The 17,333-nt window shown below is 41.8% G+C and overlaps 1 protein-coding gene across 2 annotated transcripts in view; it reads left to right on the plus strand.

Moving 5' to 3' along the window:
- ptprn2 (protein tyrosine phosphatase receptor type N2) overlaps nucleotides 1-17,333 on the plus strand; it is a 1,022,449-nt gene that overhangs the window by 916,915 nt on the left and 88,201 nt on the right. For both annotated transcript variants that reach the window (XM_073054872.1, XM_073054874.1), the window contains one exon: nucleotides 16,336-16,483. In XM_073054872.1, coding sequence (XP_072910973.1) covers nucleotides 16,336-16,483 — 148 coding nt within the window. The remainder of the gene's footprint in view (nucleotides 1-16,335; nucleotides 16,484-17,333) is intronic.

The following is a 17,333-nucleotide window of genomic DNA, read 5'->3' on the forward strand; positions in this document are numbered from 1 at the left end:
AAGAGGCTGAGGGGGTCAAGTTCAAACTTCTTCGCTTTCAGTTTATACTGGATTCCTTTGTAAGGGAGTAGCTTAGTCCCAGGTCACTTTCATTTTGTGACTGAATGCTGGAGGCAGTCTAGTTCAAAATGACGATAAGTTGACGATTAGTGTCCCGTGGAGTTTTAACGAATCTGTAAAGGTTTCAGTGCATGGTTAGATGTTACTTCTTGCTGTGTAGTGTAATATCTGACTGGGTAATGGTTACTATGTGTGTTATAATTAAGGCTTGCACTTTTCACTTGGTATTTTTGGCTTTGGAGAGGAGATTTCTATCTCGTTTGTACTCATCAAAATAGGACATTTTTTATCAACCTTTGGACTCCATAAAGTATAATTCAATATTAGCAATAGAAGTACATACATACTCAAAGTCATATTAACTTAACAAAATGTGCTATATTTATTATATTTACTGTATATAATATATATAATATAATGTGGCATTATAATGTTATATATTATATTTTAATATTATATATTACATATGGGTGATGGGGTGGAGATATGTCTCTTCCAAAGGAGATATAAGGTGCTCCTTCCCTCCGCTAGCCTGCAGATTACCCTTGGATAAGGCGTAGCACCTGTTTAGCACCCCCCCCCCCCCCCAACCCCTATCAGGATCACGTGAAGCCATGGGTGGATGGTCTTATGAGTAACTGCAAGACATGGTTATGCAGCCACTGACACCAGGCAGGCCATCTCTGAAGAGTACTGATAATGGCTGGAGTCGCCCGTCTTGGAAAGACACTGCCCAGAAGAAGGCAATGGCAAACCACTTCTGTAGAAAAATTTGCCAAAAAGCAATCACGGTCAAGTCCTTGATTGCCCATGTCATATGGTGCAGCACATAATGATGATGATGATGATAATGGTATTACACAACCAGCATGGCACCAATAAGTGCATTTCGCAAACTAATGGGATCCACATGTGACGTCGTTAAAACAAAATTAATGAAAATGTAAACATGGCACAGTTGAATATTCCAAACGTACAAATTCATGAAAAAAAGAATGACTTTTTCCAAGTTGTCCATCTGTATGTTTTTGGTTAACTTCTAAAAATTTGGAGTTCTATAAGTAGATGCCAGACTTAAACTGCCTTTTTCTTGTTATCTCACATTTATCTTTAATATATTTACCTTTAGCTTGTTTCAAAACTTCAGCTAAAAAGTTGAATTTAAATATTTTTAGTAATTTTGTGATGATGGATTCCTAAGGGATAGTGTTTATTTTATGTCTGCAGGGGTGATTCTGACTTGTTTTAGTTATAAAATGTTAACGTAATAACAGGGATATTTTCAAGGTGTTGAAACTATTAAAATTAGGAGAATATGATTCGTAATTGCACCAATTCATCAGGCAGTCCAGTCTGGTTTCATTGCTGTATGCTGAATGCTTAAGACTAGAAGACTTCCCTCCTCTACTGCCATGATGAGCCACTCTCATGTTAGAAGAACAACACCTCATATTCTGTCTGGGTAGCACCCAACCAGACGGCATGAACATCGATTTTTCCAACTGCTGCAAATTCTCCCCCTCCCCTTTCCCATTCCTTCAATTCCCGACTCTGACTGCCCACTTACCTCTTTTCTTCTCCTCACCTACCTGTCACCTCCCCCAGTGCCTCTCCTCCCTCCTTTTCTCCCATGGCCCACTCTCCTCTCCAATCAGTTTCCTTCTTCTTCAGCCTTTTACCTCTTTCACCTATCACTTCTCAGTTTCTCACATCATCCCCCTTCACCCATCACCTTCCTTCTCTCCTAGTTTCACCTATCACTTGGCAGCTTGTACTTCTTTCCCTCCCCCAATTCTGGCTTCTTCCCCACTTCCTTTCCAGTCTAAATGAAGAATCTCAACCCAAAGTGTGCATAAGACCATAAGATACAGAATAGGCTATATGGCTCATTGAGTCTGCTTCTCCGTCTCAGCCATTCTCCTGCCTTCTCCCCATAACTTTTGACACCTTGACTAATCAAGAACCTATCAACCTCCGTTTTAAATATACTTAATGACTTATATATACTCAACACAGGCAGTGAAGAAAGCTAATGGCATGCTGGCTTTTATAACGAGGAATTGAGTATAGGAGTAAAGAGGTCCTTCTGCAGCTGTACAGGGCCCTGGTGAGACCCCACCTGGAGTATTGTGTGCAGTTTTGGTCTCCAAATTTGAGGAAGGACATTCTTGCTATTGAGGGAGTGCAGCGCAGGTTCACAAGGTTAATTCCCGGAATGGCGGGACTGTCATATGTTGAAAGATTGGAGCGACTGGGCTTGTATACACTGGAATTTAGAAGGATGAGAGGGGATCTGATTGAAACATATAAGATTATTAAGGGATTGGACACACTAGAGGCAGGAAGCATGTTCCCGCTGATGGGTGAGTCCAGAACTAGAGGCCACAGTTTAAGAATAAGGGGTAGGCCATTTAGAACAGAGATGCGGAAAAACTTTTTCACCCAGAGAGTGGTGGATATGTGGAATGCTCTGCCCCAGAAGGCAGTGGAGGCCAAGTCTCTGGATGCATTCAAGAGAAAGTTAGATAGAGCTCTTATAGATAGCGGGGTCAGGGGATATGGGGAGAGGGCAGGAACAGGGTACTGATTGTGTATGATTAGCCATGATCACAGTGAATGGTGGTGCTGGCTAGAAGGGCCGAATGGCCTACTCCTGCACCTACTGTCTATTGTCTATTGACTTGGCCTCCACAGCCGTCCTTGGGAACAAATTCCACAGATTCGCTACCTCTGGCTAAAGAAATTCCTGCTCATCTCTGTTCTAAATGGATGTCCCTCTTGTCTGAGGCCGTGTCCTTTGGCCCTAGACTCCTCACTGTAGGAAACATCCTCTCTACATTCACTCTATCTAGACCTTTTTATGAGATAGGTTTCAATGAGCTCACTTCACATTCTTCTGAACTCCAGCAAGTACAGGTCTGGAGCCGTCAAGCATTCCTCATTCGTGAAAGATTTCATTCCTAGACTCGTTCCCATGAAACTCCTCTGGACCGTCTCTAATGTCAGCACATCTTTTACCACTTTGGCATTCCACAAAGAAATACAATTAACAATCGGTCTCTAGTGGCTTTATAAAAACATGTGAAGCAAAGTGAATGGCATAAATTCTGCAATTTTTTCCTCTCAAATGCTTATCCAGCTCATGTTGAATAGTAAAATTACCATCCAGTCCCTAACCTTACACTTCATGCAAAACTTCGCCCTGTGTCACTTTGAATTCTTAGTAAATCACATTCGTTCTGTATCTGCTGGGTTTTGGCCCTGTTGCCAGTAGGGAAAGAACACAGCACAGTAACAGGGTCCTTTGCCAAATTATTGATCTACCTAGTCTCATCGAACTCTGCCCAGACTAAAGCCTTCCATACCCTTTCTGTCCATGAGCCTATCCAAATTTCTCATAAATGTTGAAATCGACCCTGAAATCTACCAATTGCACTGGCAGTTCGTTCCACGCCCTCACTAACCTCTGAGTGAACAAATACCCCCTCATGCTTCCGATAAATGTTTCACCTTTCAGCCTTGACCCACAACCTCTAGTTTTAGTCTCGAGCAAACTCAGTGGGAAAAGCCTACTTACTTTTCAAAGTTCAAAAACTTCAAAGTAAATTTATTAACAAAGTACATACATGTCACCATATAAAACCCTGAGATTCATTTTCTTGTGGGCAAACTCAGTAAATCCAATGACCATAATACAATCAAGGAAAGACTATACCAAAAGAGCAGAAATAATAATAATAATAATAAATAAGCAATAGTTATAGAGAACATGAGATTAGAAGTCAGAAAATGAGTCCATAGGTGTGGAAAGAGTTCAGTGATGGGGCAAGTGAAGTTATCCCCTTTGGTTCCAGAGCCTGATGCTTGAAGGGTAATAACTTTTCCTGAACCTGATGGTGTGAGTCCTGAGGCAACAATGAGATGAGAATGACCTGGGTGGTGGGGGTCCCTGATAATGGATGCTGCTTTCCTGCGACAACGGTCTGTGTAGATGTACTCAATGGTGTGGAGGGCTTTACCCGTGATGGATTGGGCCATATTCACTATTTTTTGTAGAATTTTCTGTTCAAGGGCATTGGTGTTTCCATACCAGGCTGTGATACAGCCAGTCAATATACTCTCCACCACACTTCTATAGACATTTGTCGAAGTTTTAGATGTAATGCCGAATTTTCACAAACTTCTAAGGAAGTAGAGGCACTGCTGTGTTTTCCTTGTGCTGGGCCAAGGATAGATTGGCTGAAAGGATAACACCAAGAAACTTACAGAAGTCAATAATCAGCTCCTTGGTCTTGCTGACATTCATTAAGGGGTTGTTGCTGTGGCACCACTCAACCAGATCTTCAATCTCCCTTCTATTTTCTGATTTGTCACCAACTTTGTTCTGACCTACAATAGTGGTGTTATCAACAAAGTTTAGTATGCATAAGAGCTATCATACAGAGGAGTTGTGCTTAGCCACACAGTCATAAGGACAAAGCGAGTAGGGTAGGAGACTAAGAATACAGACTTGTGGTGCACCTGTGCTGATGGACATTGTAGACGAGATGCTGTTGCCAATTCAAACTGTCTGGAGTCTACAAGTGAGGAAATCAAAGATTCAGTTGCACAAGGAGGTAATGTCAATTACTTTATCTATGCCCTTCATAACTTTGTACACCTCTATCAAATCTCCCATCATTTCCTACACTCCAGGGAATAAAGTCCTTTTTCAACCTTTCCCTATAACTCGGGTCCTCAGAAGTCCTGGCAACATCCTTGTAAATTTTCTCTGCATTCTCTCAATCCTATTGATACCTTTCCTATAGGTAGGTGACCAGAACTGCACACAATATCCTGAATTAGGCCTCACCATTTTATACAACTTCAACATAACATTCCAACTCCTGTACTCAGTACTTTGATTTATGAAGGCCAATGTACCAAAAGTTTTATAGACAATAGACAATAGGTGCAGGAGTAGGCCATTCGGCCCTTTGAGCCAGCACCGCCATTCAATGTGATCATGGCTGATCATCCACAATCAGTACCCCATTCTTGCCTTCTCCCCATATCCCTTGACTCCTTGACTCCATGTCCTTGACTCTGCTATCTTTAAGAGCTCTATCTAACTCTTTCTTGATAGCATCCAGAGAATTGGCCTCCACTGCCTTCTGAGGCAGAGCATTCCATAGACCCACAACTCTCTGGATGAAAAGGTTTTTCCTGAACTCCGTTCTAAATGGCCTACCCCTTATTCTTAAACTGTGGTCTCTGGTTCTGGATTCCCCCAACATTGGGAACATGTTTCCTGCCTCTAGCATGTCCAATCCCTTAATAATCTTATATGTTTCAATCAGATCCCCTCTCATCCTTCTAAATTTCAGTGTATACAAGCCCAGTCGCTCCAATCTTTCAACATATGACAGTCCCGCCATCCTGGGAATCAACCTCATGAACCTATGCTGCACTCCCTCAATAGCAAGAATGTCCTTCCTCAGATTTGGAGACCAAAACTGAACACAATACTCCAGGTATTTTCTGGTACAGTATTGGGAAATATACTGAAGAAATGTGGCAAATGTTCAGGGTATATTTGCGTGGAGTTCTGCATTGGCCTTCATCAATCATGGGATTGAGTTTAGGAGCTGAGAGATAATGTTTCTATGTTTCCTTACAACCCTATATACCTGTGTTGCTACTTTTAAGGGATTGTATTCCCAGATCCGTCTGTTAATAATAAAAAAAATACTTCTTGAAAGTGGAATCCAGGGAGAAGAATCCTTTTGAAAGAAACATAGAAACATAGAAAACCTACAGCATAATACTGGCCCTTTGGCCCACAACACTGTGCCGAACATGTACTTAGAAATTACCTAAGATTACCCATAGCCCTCTATTTTTCTAAGCTCCATGTACCTATCCAGGAATCTCTTAAAAGACCCTATCGTATCCACCTCCACCACCATCGCCGGCAGCCCATTCCATGCACTCACCACTCTCTGCGTAAAAAACTTACCCCTGACATCTCCTCTGTACCTACTCCCCAGCGCCTTAAAACTGTGCCCTCTCATGTTAGCCATTTCAGCCCTGGGAAAAAGCCTCTGACTATCCACACAATCAATGCCTCTCATCATCTTGTACACCTCTATCAGCTCTATCAGTGCAGAGATTTTTTAAAAATTTTCTTTAGGTGCCTTTATTTAAGATATATTATTATAAATGGTTGCTACTGTTTGTAGAATATCTCAAGGGGCTGATTAGACAGGTGGCACGGAGAAGATGAGAGTGATGATGTGATGAAACAAACGTACCCTGGGTCTGACTTTGCTGATGGGCAATCAGATCAGGTAATAGTGATGCAAGACTGATGCCGTTTCCCACCCACAGCTCCCTGCGGCTTTCATTAGGGGAACGTTGCAAAACTTACTCTGCACTATCATGCGGGAGCAACGAAAATGGAGAAGCTGCAGCTGGAATCTGGCAGCTCTTCTCCCTGATATGAAGGACCGTCACCTCCCAGCTAATTGCGCACTTTGGAAAAAAAACATCGAGCATCAGTTTATTCTCAGCATTGTGCGGAATATTTGTTTTGCCTCCGTACAGTTAGAGAGGAGGATAGTGTCGTAGTGGTTTGGGCAGATTAAAGTGGTTACATCCAGAGTGTCCGAAGCTGAAATAACTCGGCAGCTCTTGCTTGGATTTCCGTGATCCTATTACACACTGCTGACATCTGTTATTACTGGTTTAATCCCACTAATAAAATCTAATGTGCATAAAGAATTGGGCGCCAGATCAGCACATGTCTACCCAGTGTGGAGCTGTCCAGTGAGAACTTCTCCCGTGCAAACTCCTAACGTCACAGCAACCAGGAAGCTGAGTGAATCAGCTTGATTGATCCACATAATATTGTCCTCCGTTAGTGGAGCAGATGCATAGAGATCTGCCAACACTGAAATAATGTTCATGTAATTGCCTGGAAACCCATCTCTGATTGATGACATTAACCACACGGTGTAATTGCAACAGTGTGTGGTAATCAAGAATGAATTACAGAGATGTTGTGTGGAATCATACAGAATCATAAAGTCATTCAGCGGGGAAACATGGATTTTCTTCGCACCAAGTCCACGGCAACTATCTACCACTTTGTTACAGTAATCCCAAGCTAATCCTTGCTTTTATTCTTTCCACATTTCCATCAACCCCCTCCCCCCCAGGTTAGTTACGCACTGGGGCCAATAAACCTATCGGCTTACGTATCCTTGGTATGTGGGGTGAAATCCACGTGGTCATAGGTCAGGATTGAACCCAGGTTTCTGGATCTGTGAGGCATCAGCTTTTATGCCACTGGGCTGCCTCTAAAACCATCCCTAGCACCTCAGTCTCACACTACGCAATAGGAGTGAAGCACTGGCCAATTCAGCTTTACTTGCGTGAAATTATAACTTGGTCACATTCCTCGTTTTGCTTTTCGGCCTCATTTTTTGCTTTTTGGCCACTATGCTACCATGCACTGATACCTGCGTGGTAGCATAGTGGTTAGCACATCTCTTTACAGCGCAGGTAACCCAGGTTCAATTCCCGCTACTGCCTGTAAGGAGTTTGTGCGTTCTCCCCGTGACTGCGTGGGTTTCCCCTGGCTGCTCCAGTTTCCACCCACAGTCCAAAGACATGCCAGTTAGTAGATTAATTCATCGTTGTAAATTGTCCCGTGATTAGGCTAGGATTAAATTGATTGGGGCATTGCTGGATGGCGTGGCTCGAAGGTGCCAGAGGGGCCTATTCTGTGCTGTATCTCAATTGATAAATAAATAAAATGCTGGGGAGAGGAAAGAGATTCATTCTCACTTCCGGTGATTCTTTTGCTGGAATGTGTCCATTTGGTTCGATGGAAAAAAATTTTAAAACTGGAGAAACGTTTAAGAAAAATATAAGAACATACATATAATAATGACAGGTCTGATCAGCTCCCCACTTCTGCCTGCTCCCCATAATCCTACACTTTCCTCCGGTTGAAATATCTGCCTTAAATACTTTCAGTAACTCAGCCTCCACAGCTCTCGGGAGTAGGACATACCAAAGATTTATAACCTGCTGAGCGAAAAATTGCCATTCTAAATGGATGACCCTATATTCCAAGGTTATGCCCTCATTTTCAGATATGCCCACCAAGGGAAATATCTTCAAAGCATCTACTTAGTGTCCCTAGGATCATGTACGCTCCAGCAAGATTACCTGCCATTTTTCTAAACCAGAATATTCTTCGCCTCTCCTCATTACACGCCTACTTTATTTCAAATCATCTAGCAGTTCCCCATACTGCCTCCAAAGGAGGCACATACTTTCTTAAATAAGGTGATCAACGCTGTATACAATCCTCCAGGTAACAGCTCCCAAAGTGCTCCCAACTCAGAACTCATTAAGTATATCCTAGGCCCAGATTCCTTGAGTCTCGATTTGCTGCTCTTATATTATATGAGTACATAAAGATGATCTTTTAATTGAGACATTATGCCCAGGGATCTAATCAGAGAAATTCTGTCTATTATATAAGGGGGTGGGGGTGATGGGTGATTGATATAAATTTGATGTCACTAATACAAAAGGAGGCTACGTGGCACTGATTACTAAAGTGATGAGTCTGCCGTTGTTCATTCCCACGACATTCTTCTTCATTGCACACTGCTTCCTCATAAATTTTCCTGAAATCCTCCAGTAGTTGCAAAAGCCTGACAGAGCCAGTTCTTCCAAGTACAAATCTAGCACTCCAAATTTTCATTTCATCCACAGGCGAAGCTGCCCAAGTAAAGGTAAACTGTTTAATTGTGTGGAAGCCAGTGGTGGTTCTAGTTGCAGGAACAGGCCATTTGGCCTAGTTGGCCCATGCCAGACCTTAAGGGCTCCTGATCTTTCTCTAAACTTGCTTTGTCATGTTCCACCAATCTAACAGATTCCATTCTTTGTCATTTGTTGATTGATTCTCCTTTAAATGTATCAAGGTCCATTAGCTCCACTGTTGTTCCTCTTGATAGGAATTTCCACATTCCCTGAAAGTGCTTGGACAGGTTAATAGGATGGTAAAGAAGGAATATGGTATGCTTGTTTTTGTTAGTTGAGGAAATGACTTCAAGAATCAGGCTGATTCCATTGTCAAGGACCTCCACTGTCCAGGCCATGCTCTCTTCTCACTGTTGCCATCGGGAAGGAGGCACAGGAGCCTTAAGTCCCACACCACCAGGTCCAGGAACAGTTATTACCCTTCAACTATCAGGCTCTTGATTCAGCTTTGGTAATTTCACTCACTTCAACACTGAACTGATCACTGAACACAACCAATGGACTCACTTTCAAGGACTCTACAACTCATGTTCTCAGGTTTATTTATTTACGCACTTATATATTTATTATTAGTAGTAGTATTATTTGAATTTGCACATTGTTCTTTTGTCAGTCTTTGTCTGCGTGTGGCTTTTCATTGATTCTATTCTATTTCTTTATTCTACCTTGAAAGCCTGAAAGAAAATGAACCTCCAGAGTAAATTATCATGACGTACAGTATGCATTCTTTGATAATAAATTCTCTTTGAACTTTGAACTTTAGAAGTTATGTTGCAGCTTTATAAAACTCTGGTTAGGCTGCATCTGGAGAATTCCACTTAATTCTGGTTGCCCCACTCTAGGAAGGATGTTGAGGCTTTGGGGAGGGTGCAGAAGAGATTTACCAGGATGCTAAACACCAGAGATTCTGCAGATGCTGTAAATCTTCAGCAACACATACGCAAAATGCTGGAGGAACTCAGCATCTATGGAGGAAAATGTTTCAAGCTGAGACCTTTAGTCCTGATAAAAGATCTCAACCTGAAATATGAACTATTTATTCCCCTCCATGGATGCCACCTGACCTGCTGAGTTCTTCCAGTGTCTTGTGTGTGTTTGCCAGGATGTTGCCTGGATTAGAAGGCTTGTGTTATAAGGAAGGGTTGGGCAAACTTAGGCTGTTTTCCGTGGAGCACTGGAAGCTGAGGAGAGATCTGATAGAGGTTTACACAATTATGAGAGGCATAGGTAGACTATCTTTTCCTCAGGGTTGAAAGTCTAATGCCAGAGGGCATGCATGTAATTTGAGAGGGGTAAGTTCAAAGGAAATCTATGGAGCAAGTTTTTAACACAGAATTGATGGCTACTAAGAATGAACCGTCTAGAGTGGTAGGTGGTAGTAGAGGTAAATATAATGGAGGTGTTTACAAGGCTGTTAGATGGACAAGTGAATGTACAGGAAATGGAAGGGTATTGACATTGTGTAGGCTAAAGGGATTAATTTAATTAGGCATTTGATTACTCACTTAATTGGTTTGGTACATCATGGGCAGAAGGACCTGTTCCTGTGCTCTCTGTTCTATGTTCTTTGTCCAGCACTTTCTAGGAGAGCAATCCATGTGGACTTGTTAGACACCATTCCAGTCTACTTTTTGGCCTCCTCATGTGGAAGTATGTTCTTTAATCCAAGAATAAAGATCTCTTCAATATCAGTACTGCCAATTCTTGCCTGTCAGGCCTCTGCTTGTCCAGTCGCTCTTGCTCCTGAGGTCTCAGGTTTCCTCCTCAGATATTTCTGGATTCTCTAGTCTTTAACTCACCCACTCCCAGAGTATCTGGCTTTTCTCGTGTCCACTCTTGATCGCTGTTCCAGAGTCACTCTCCTCGGCCTTGTTGCTGTTTCACTTCTATCAATCACTGTTCACACGTTCCACACATAGTGGTTTTCTGAGGGTCTCTATCCTCATTCACTGTTCTGGGGTCACTCCCCTCCATCAGGGTCTCTACTCTTGATAACTTACTCCCAGGTTTTCTGCCCACAATTATGTTCCTTGCATCTCCACACCATTCGTTGTTGCTAGTGTGTCTTGTCCTCAATTGTGTTCCTGGGGTCTCTGCCCTTGATCACGGTTCTCAGGGCCTGTGCCATTGATCCCTGTTCACAGGGTCTCTGCCCTTGATTACTGTTCCCAGGGTCTCTGTTCTCAGTCTCTCTTCCCAAGGTCTCCGGCACCTCCAGCAAATGAGTAACTATAAAACCATCAGTCAATAAGTATTTTTAAAAAAACATAAATAAAGCAAGTTGTAATCTCTCAATTTGTGGGATCTTGCTGTGCACAATTGGCAGCTGCCTTTTTCTTCTCTACAGAAGTGATTACTGCAGTGTACTATGTTACGGGGTCAATCTGATGCTAAATACGTGCTATATAATTTGCAAGCCCATGTCTCTAATTCATTTGTGTAACAGTAGTCAGTGTTCTTCACAACTGAAAAATAACGCACAGTACATACCGTCTTTCTTTTAGTATTTCTTGAACTTGATTTGATTTTCTACTAAAATTGCAGCAATCATGTGGAAGCTAGTGGGTTACAGAAGCATCTTGTGTGTCATCCTCGATAACTAATAGATGAAGACTAATAGAAACAAGGTGTCTTACAACTAGATTACTACCTGGACGAGTCTCCTTTGTAAATCAACAATAATAGGTCTGTGCTTGAGTTTATTTGCATTTCAAGATCTTGGAAAGAGCTCCAAGCAAAATACTGCAGGTTCTAGAGGCTTGGAGAAGCATCTGTCCAGTTTCATAGATGCTGCCTGACCTGCTAACCATCTCCATGCACCTGCATTTTTCCTATGAGAGGAATTCTTTATTAAAATGGGTATCCCTATGGAATTACATTCATTGGCAGTACCACATGGAACTAATGACTGATGCAAACACATTATGAGCTCAAAATTCTTGATTTCTGGTGATTTTGTACTCTGAAATTGGACTCCTTGTAGAGTCCAACAAAAGAGTACCATCTTAGGCTGAACAAGTCATCCTCTGAACCTGCACCAAGTTAGTCATGGCACAGAAATCTTTCAGACCTTGGCCTCAATACCTTCTTGTGCAATTGGATCCTCGATGACCTCACTTGCAGACCCCAGTCAGTTCAGATTGGCAACGATATCTCCTCTACACCCTCTATCAGCACAGGTGCACCACAAGGCTGTGTGGCTGTGTGCTTAGCCACCTGCTCTACTTGTCTGTGAGGCTAAGAACAGCTCTATTGCCATATTTAACTTTGCTGAGGATACCACTGTTATTGTCCAAATCAAAGGTGGTGACGAATCAGCATATAGGAGGGAGATTGAAAAACTGGCTGAGTGGTGCCACAATAGCACTGTCTCTTACTCAATATCAGCAAGACCAAGGAACTGATTCTTGACTTCAAGAGGAGGAAATCAGAGGTTCATAAGCCAGTCCTCATCAGGAGATCAGAGCTGGAGAGGGTCAGCAACTTTAAATATTTCTGTGTAATCATTTCAGGGGACCTGTCCTGGGTCCAGCATGTAGGTGCAATTACATGTAGGTGCAATTACAAAGAAAGCACAGCAGTGCCTCGACTTCCAGAGAAGTTTGTGAAGATTCGGCATGACATCTAAAACTTTGATGACCTTCTATTGATGTGTGGTGGAGAGTATACTGACCGGCTGCATCACAGCCTGGTATGGAAACACCAATGCATTAAATGGAAAATCCTACAAAAAGTAGTGGATACAGCTCATTCAATCATGGGTAAAGCCCTCCCGACCACTGAGCACGTCTACATGGAGTGTTAGCGAAGGAAAGCAGCGTCCATCATAAGCAGCACCCACCCCCCATGTCATGGTCTATTCTCGCTGCTGCCATCAAGTAGAAGGTACAGAAGCCTCAGAACTCACACCACCAGTCATTGCCCCTCAACCCATAGGCTCTTAAATTAGACGGGATAAATTTACTCAGTTTCACTTGCCCCATCACTGAACGTTTCCCACACTTATGGGCTCACCTTCTTCATCTCATGCTCTTGATATTTATTGCTTATTTATTCTTCTTATTATTTCTTTTTTTCTTTCTTTTTGACTTTTGCACACTGGTTGGCCCGCCCGGCCTTTCATTGATTTCATTATAGTTATCGGATTTATTAAGTATGCCTGCAAGAAAATGAATCTCAGGGTTGTATATGGTGATATATATGAACTTTGATAATAAAGTTACTTTGTACTTTGAATCTGCAGCCTCTTTTACTTCAATAAGCTGTGAAGGAGAAAGGTTAAGTTGCAAGAAGTATACATTTTATTAAATTAATTGAATTATAAATTTATTTATTTGGTCACTTATTTATTTATCTATAGGCCATCCCTGGATAACAAATAAGTTCCGTTTTTACAGACTTCCATAAGTCAATTTTGTCCATGTTGAAAAAGCATAAATAAATAAATCATTCAATATAGTAACCACAAGATCACAATAATGTAATGAATGGCATCAAAAGCTTATAAAACAGACGAGAAGCCATTACTGAAGGGAGAGATTGAAAGTTCTGCTGTTCATAAGAATTATATGAACCTACAGAGGACTTATGAATTGAATAAATTTATGGAATTATATTCAGATGTAGGGGTGCCTGTAAGTCAGGCATTTGTAACCCAGGAACAGCCTGTGCTCAAAGTTTTCGACAGCCACCATGCCTTGGGTGGGTGTCTGTTTCTGAGTTTGAGGTTTGGCATGGCCTCTTTGACTTTAATGAAGACAGTTTCATTCTGGAAGTTCCAAGCAGAAGAATGACTCTGTTAAGTGCAGCCCTCATGAGTCAGAGAGCTACAACCCTGGGGGACTCTCAACCGCCTGGAAATATCAACCCATATTCTTACTCAACATCAACAATGAGCAGATCACTTCCAAAGTCTCAGCTGAAAGCTCAAATTTGAAATTACAACTTGATATCCCTTCGACTGAGTAACAGAAACCAAGTAAATTTTAAGAACTGTTGGATTTTTAAAAGGGCAGCTGACAAAATATATCTTTCTACCTATCTGTAGTTGGCTTAGCATCCTCCTGTGATACTCGTTCAACACTAGCAACCAATGTGAGATCAATTGTATCAGAATGGGTTACAAATTTCTTTTATATATGAAGTAACCCATTCTTTTATAGAAATAAGCACACTCTTCCCTAAATAAATATACCTAACATAGTCACATGTAAAATCTGCAAAGTATATTGTGTTGATTTCCATGAATTTTGGGATAAATTCTGAGGAAACTTTACAGATCATGAAGTCATAGAGTCTTTTGGCATGGAATCAGACTCCTCTGCTCATGTTGTCTCTGCCAGCAATAAGATTCTTATTTATGATAATTGCTTTTTCCAGCACTCAATTGCTTGCCTCCTATCTTGCACATGCCAAGATAGGCCAAAGCAAGCATGGTTTCCTGAAAGGAAAATCCTGTCTGACAAGCCTACTGCAATCCTTTGAGGAAATTACATGCAGGGTAGACAAAGGAGATGCTGTAGATGTGGTGTACTTGGATTTTCAGAAGGCCTTTGACAATGTGCCACACATGAGGCTGCTTAGCAAGATAAGAGCCCATGGAATTACACGGAAGTTACAAGCATGGGTGGAGCATTGGCTGGTCGGCAGAAAACAGAAAGTGGGAATAAAGGGATCCTATTCTGGCTGGCTGCCGGTTACCAGTGGAGTTCCACAGGGGTCAGTGTTGGGACCGCTGCTTTTTACGATGTATGTCAATGATTTGGACTACAGTATTAATGGATTTGTGGCTAAATTTGCCGTTGATACAAAGGTAGGTGGAGGAGCGGGTAGTGTTGAGGAAACAGAGAGCCTGCAGAGAGACTTAGATAGTTTAGGGGAATGGGCAAAGAAGTGGCAAATGAAATACAATGTTGGAAAGTGTATGGTCATACACTTTGGTGGAAGAAATAAATGGGTAGACGATTATTTAGATAGGGAGAGAATTCAAAATCCAGAGATGCAAAGGGACTTGGGAGTCCTTGTGCAAGATACCCTAAAGGTTAACCTCCGGATAGAGTCAGTTGTGAAGGAAGTGAATGCAATGTTGGCATTCATTTCTAGGGGTTTTGAATATAAGAGTAGGGATGTGATATTGAGGCTCTATAAGGCACTCGTGAGACCACACTTGGAGTATTGTGTGCAGTTTGGACTCCTTATTTTAGAAAGGATATACAGTACTGACATTGAAGAGGGTTCAGAGAAGATTCACAAGAATGACTCCAGAAATGAAAGGGTTACTGTATGAGGAACATCTGGCAGCTCTTGGGTTGTATTCCCTGGAGTTCAGGAGAATGAGGGAGGATCTCATAGAAACATTCCGAATGCTAAAAGGCCTGATCAGATTAGATATGGCAAAGATATTTCCCATGGTAAGGGATTCTAGGACAAGAGGGCACGACTTCAGGATTGAATAACATCCATTTAGAACTGAGATGCGGAGAAATTACTTTAGTCAGAGGGTGATAGATCTGTGGAATTTTGTTGCCATGCGTGGCTGTGGAGGCCAAGTCATTGGCTGTATTTAAGGCAGAGATAGATAGGTTATTGATTCACCAGGGCATCAAAGGATATGAGGAGAAGGCAGGGGAGGTGGGGATGACTGGAAGAATTAGATCAGCCCATGATTGAATGGCGGAGCAGACTCAATGGGCCAAATGGCCTACTTCTGCTCCTATATCTTATGGTCTTATGGTCTATGCCATGACATTTCAAGTCCTGATTAGCATACTTTGTAATGTTGTGAGAGTACCTGCCTCACCCTTAAACATGTCCCCTCTAAACCTCTTACCCTTCAGCATAAACCTAGACCCTCCTGTTAGTGATATCTCTGGCTAAGTTACTGGGTATATTTAAAGTGAAGGTTGATGGGTTCTTGAATTTTAAAGGCGTCAAAAGTTACGAGAAGCAGGCAGAGGAACGAGGTTGAAAAGGAATCAGCCATGTTGGAAAGGCAAAGCAGACTCAATGGACTGAATGGCCTAATTCGGCTCCTATGTTTTCAGTTTTATGGTCTCTGATAAGGGAAAATGTTTTGCATTATCCACTCTATTTATGTCCCTTTATTATTTTGTCTGCATGTTTTTATTAGTCCTTAGTTAAAATAGGAAAGGAGCATTTTAAATACTAAAATAACAAATACTTAGATACTTAAATACTTTAAGAGAAGCTTTCACACAATAGCGTAACTTACAGCCACAGGAATTCTGTAATGAAGCACAGAATTTGCAATAAATCCTGTCAAAGTTCACTGGTGCTGGAACAAATCTGAAAGAAACTCTTGCAGGGTTTGGATATAAATTTTGTGAGATACTGTATACCTTTAAAGTTATGCCTCCATTCCCCAATTAATTTTAAAAGGTTAGCTTATGAATGGAATCTCATTACATTATCCTGTCTGTTCCCTTGGTTCTTTAGTCCTATATGGAGGATCACCTAAGAAACAAAAACCGCTTGGTGAAAGAATGGGAAGCTCTGAGTGCCTACCAGGCAGAGCCAAACAACAGCAGCATCGCGGACAGGGAGGAGAATGAAAAGAAGAATAGAACTCAACTTGTGGTGCCATGTAAGTCAACTTCTTGAAAGTTGTAAGATGCTGGAAGACTGAAACAAAAACAACAAAATGGTGGAAACACTTAGCAGGTAGTCAACCGGGAAAGAAAAGCCGAGTCAGCGTTTCAGGAGGAAGGCCAGTTGCAAGAGTGAGAAGGAAGTTAGCTTGAAGTTGCAGAGAGGTGGTGTGGGGGAAGTGTGGATAGGATTAATGTCTCCATGTGGGAGAAGATCTTTACAGTTGGATATTTATGACAAAGTTGTAGATGCATAACTATCTTACATAGATTCTGCGATCAGTGTTGACTTTCAAAATGAAGTGGGTAAATGCGTGAGGAATTTGCAGGATATTGGCAAAAGAGCAAGGAAATAGATTGTGTGATAAGCAGACAGTAGGCATCTGACTGGCTGAATTGGAAATGCAAAGAGCTCCAAGGTGACTTGATGGGAAGGAAATTTGTCTTTAGCTGGTCACATTAAACCTGCCAGAGAGTAGTGGGTGAGCTTTCCACCTCACTTCCGAAAGTCATTTACGTTTGCATCTGAAGAAAATTATTTTTCATTTTGCACGACTGAGCAAGAATCTTCAAAATGCAAAACCCAAGAGGAAGTTGAGGTTCAGTTATACTTGCCTGATGCGATGGCCTGGCTGTTTTGAGCAGATACCTGGAGTCTAGAGACCTGTCCACTAACCAGCAAACACTACTGAACAAACCCAGAACTTCCCAATTACTCACTTCTTTTCCCAACATGCCTGCCTCTTGGTAAGGTTTTAAATATCCCATTACCTGGATTACTTTAATTCAAGAACAAGCTATTTACTTCAGAGATAATTTTCCCATAATTTTCCTTACTTACTGCTT

The sequence above is a fragment of the Hemitrygon akajei genome, chromosome 8 (assembly GCF_048418815.1).
Source record: "Hemitrygon akajei chromosome 8, sHemAka1.3, whole genome shotgun sequence".
NCBI lineage: Eukaryota > Metazoa > Chordata > Chondrichthyes > Myliobatiformes > Dasyatidae > Hemitrygon > Hemitrygon akajei.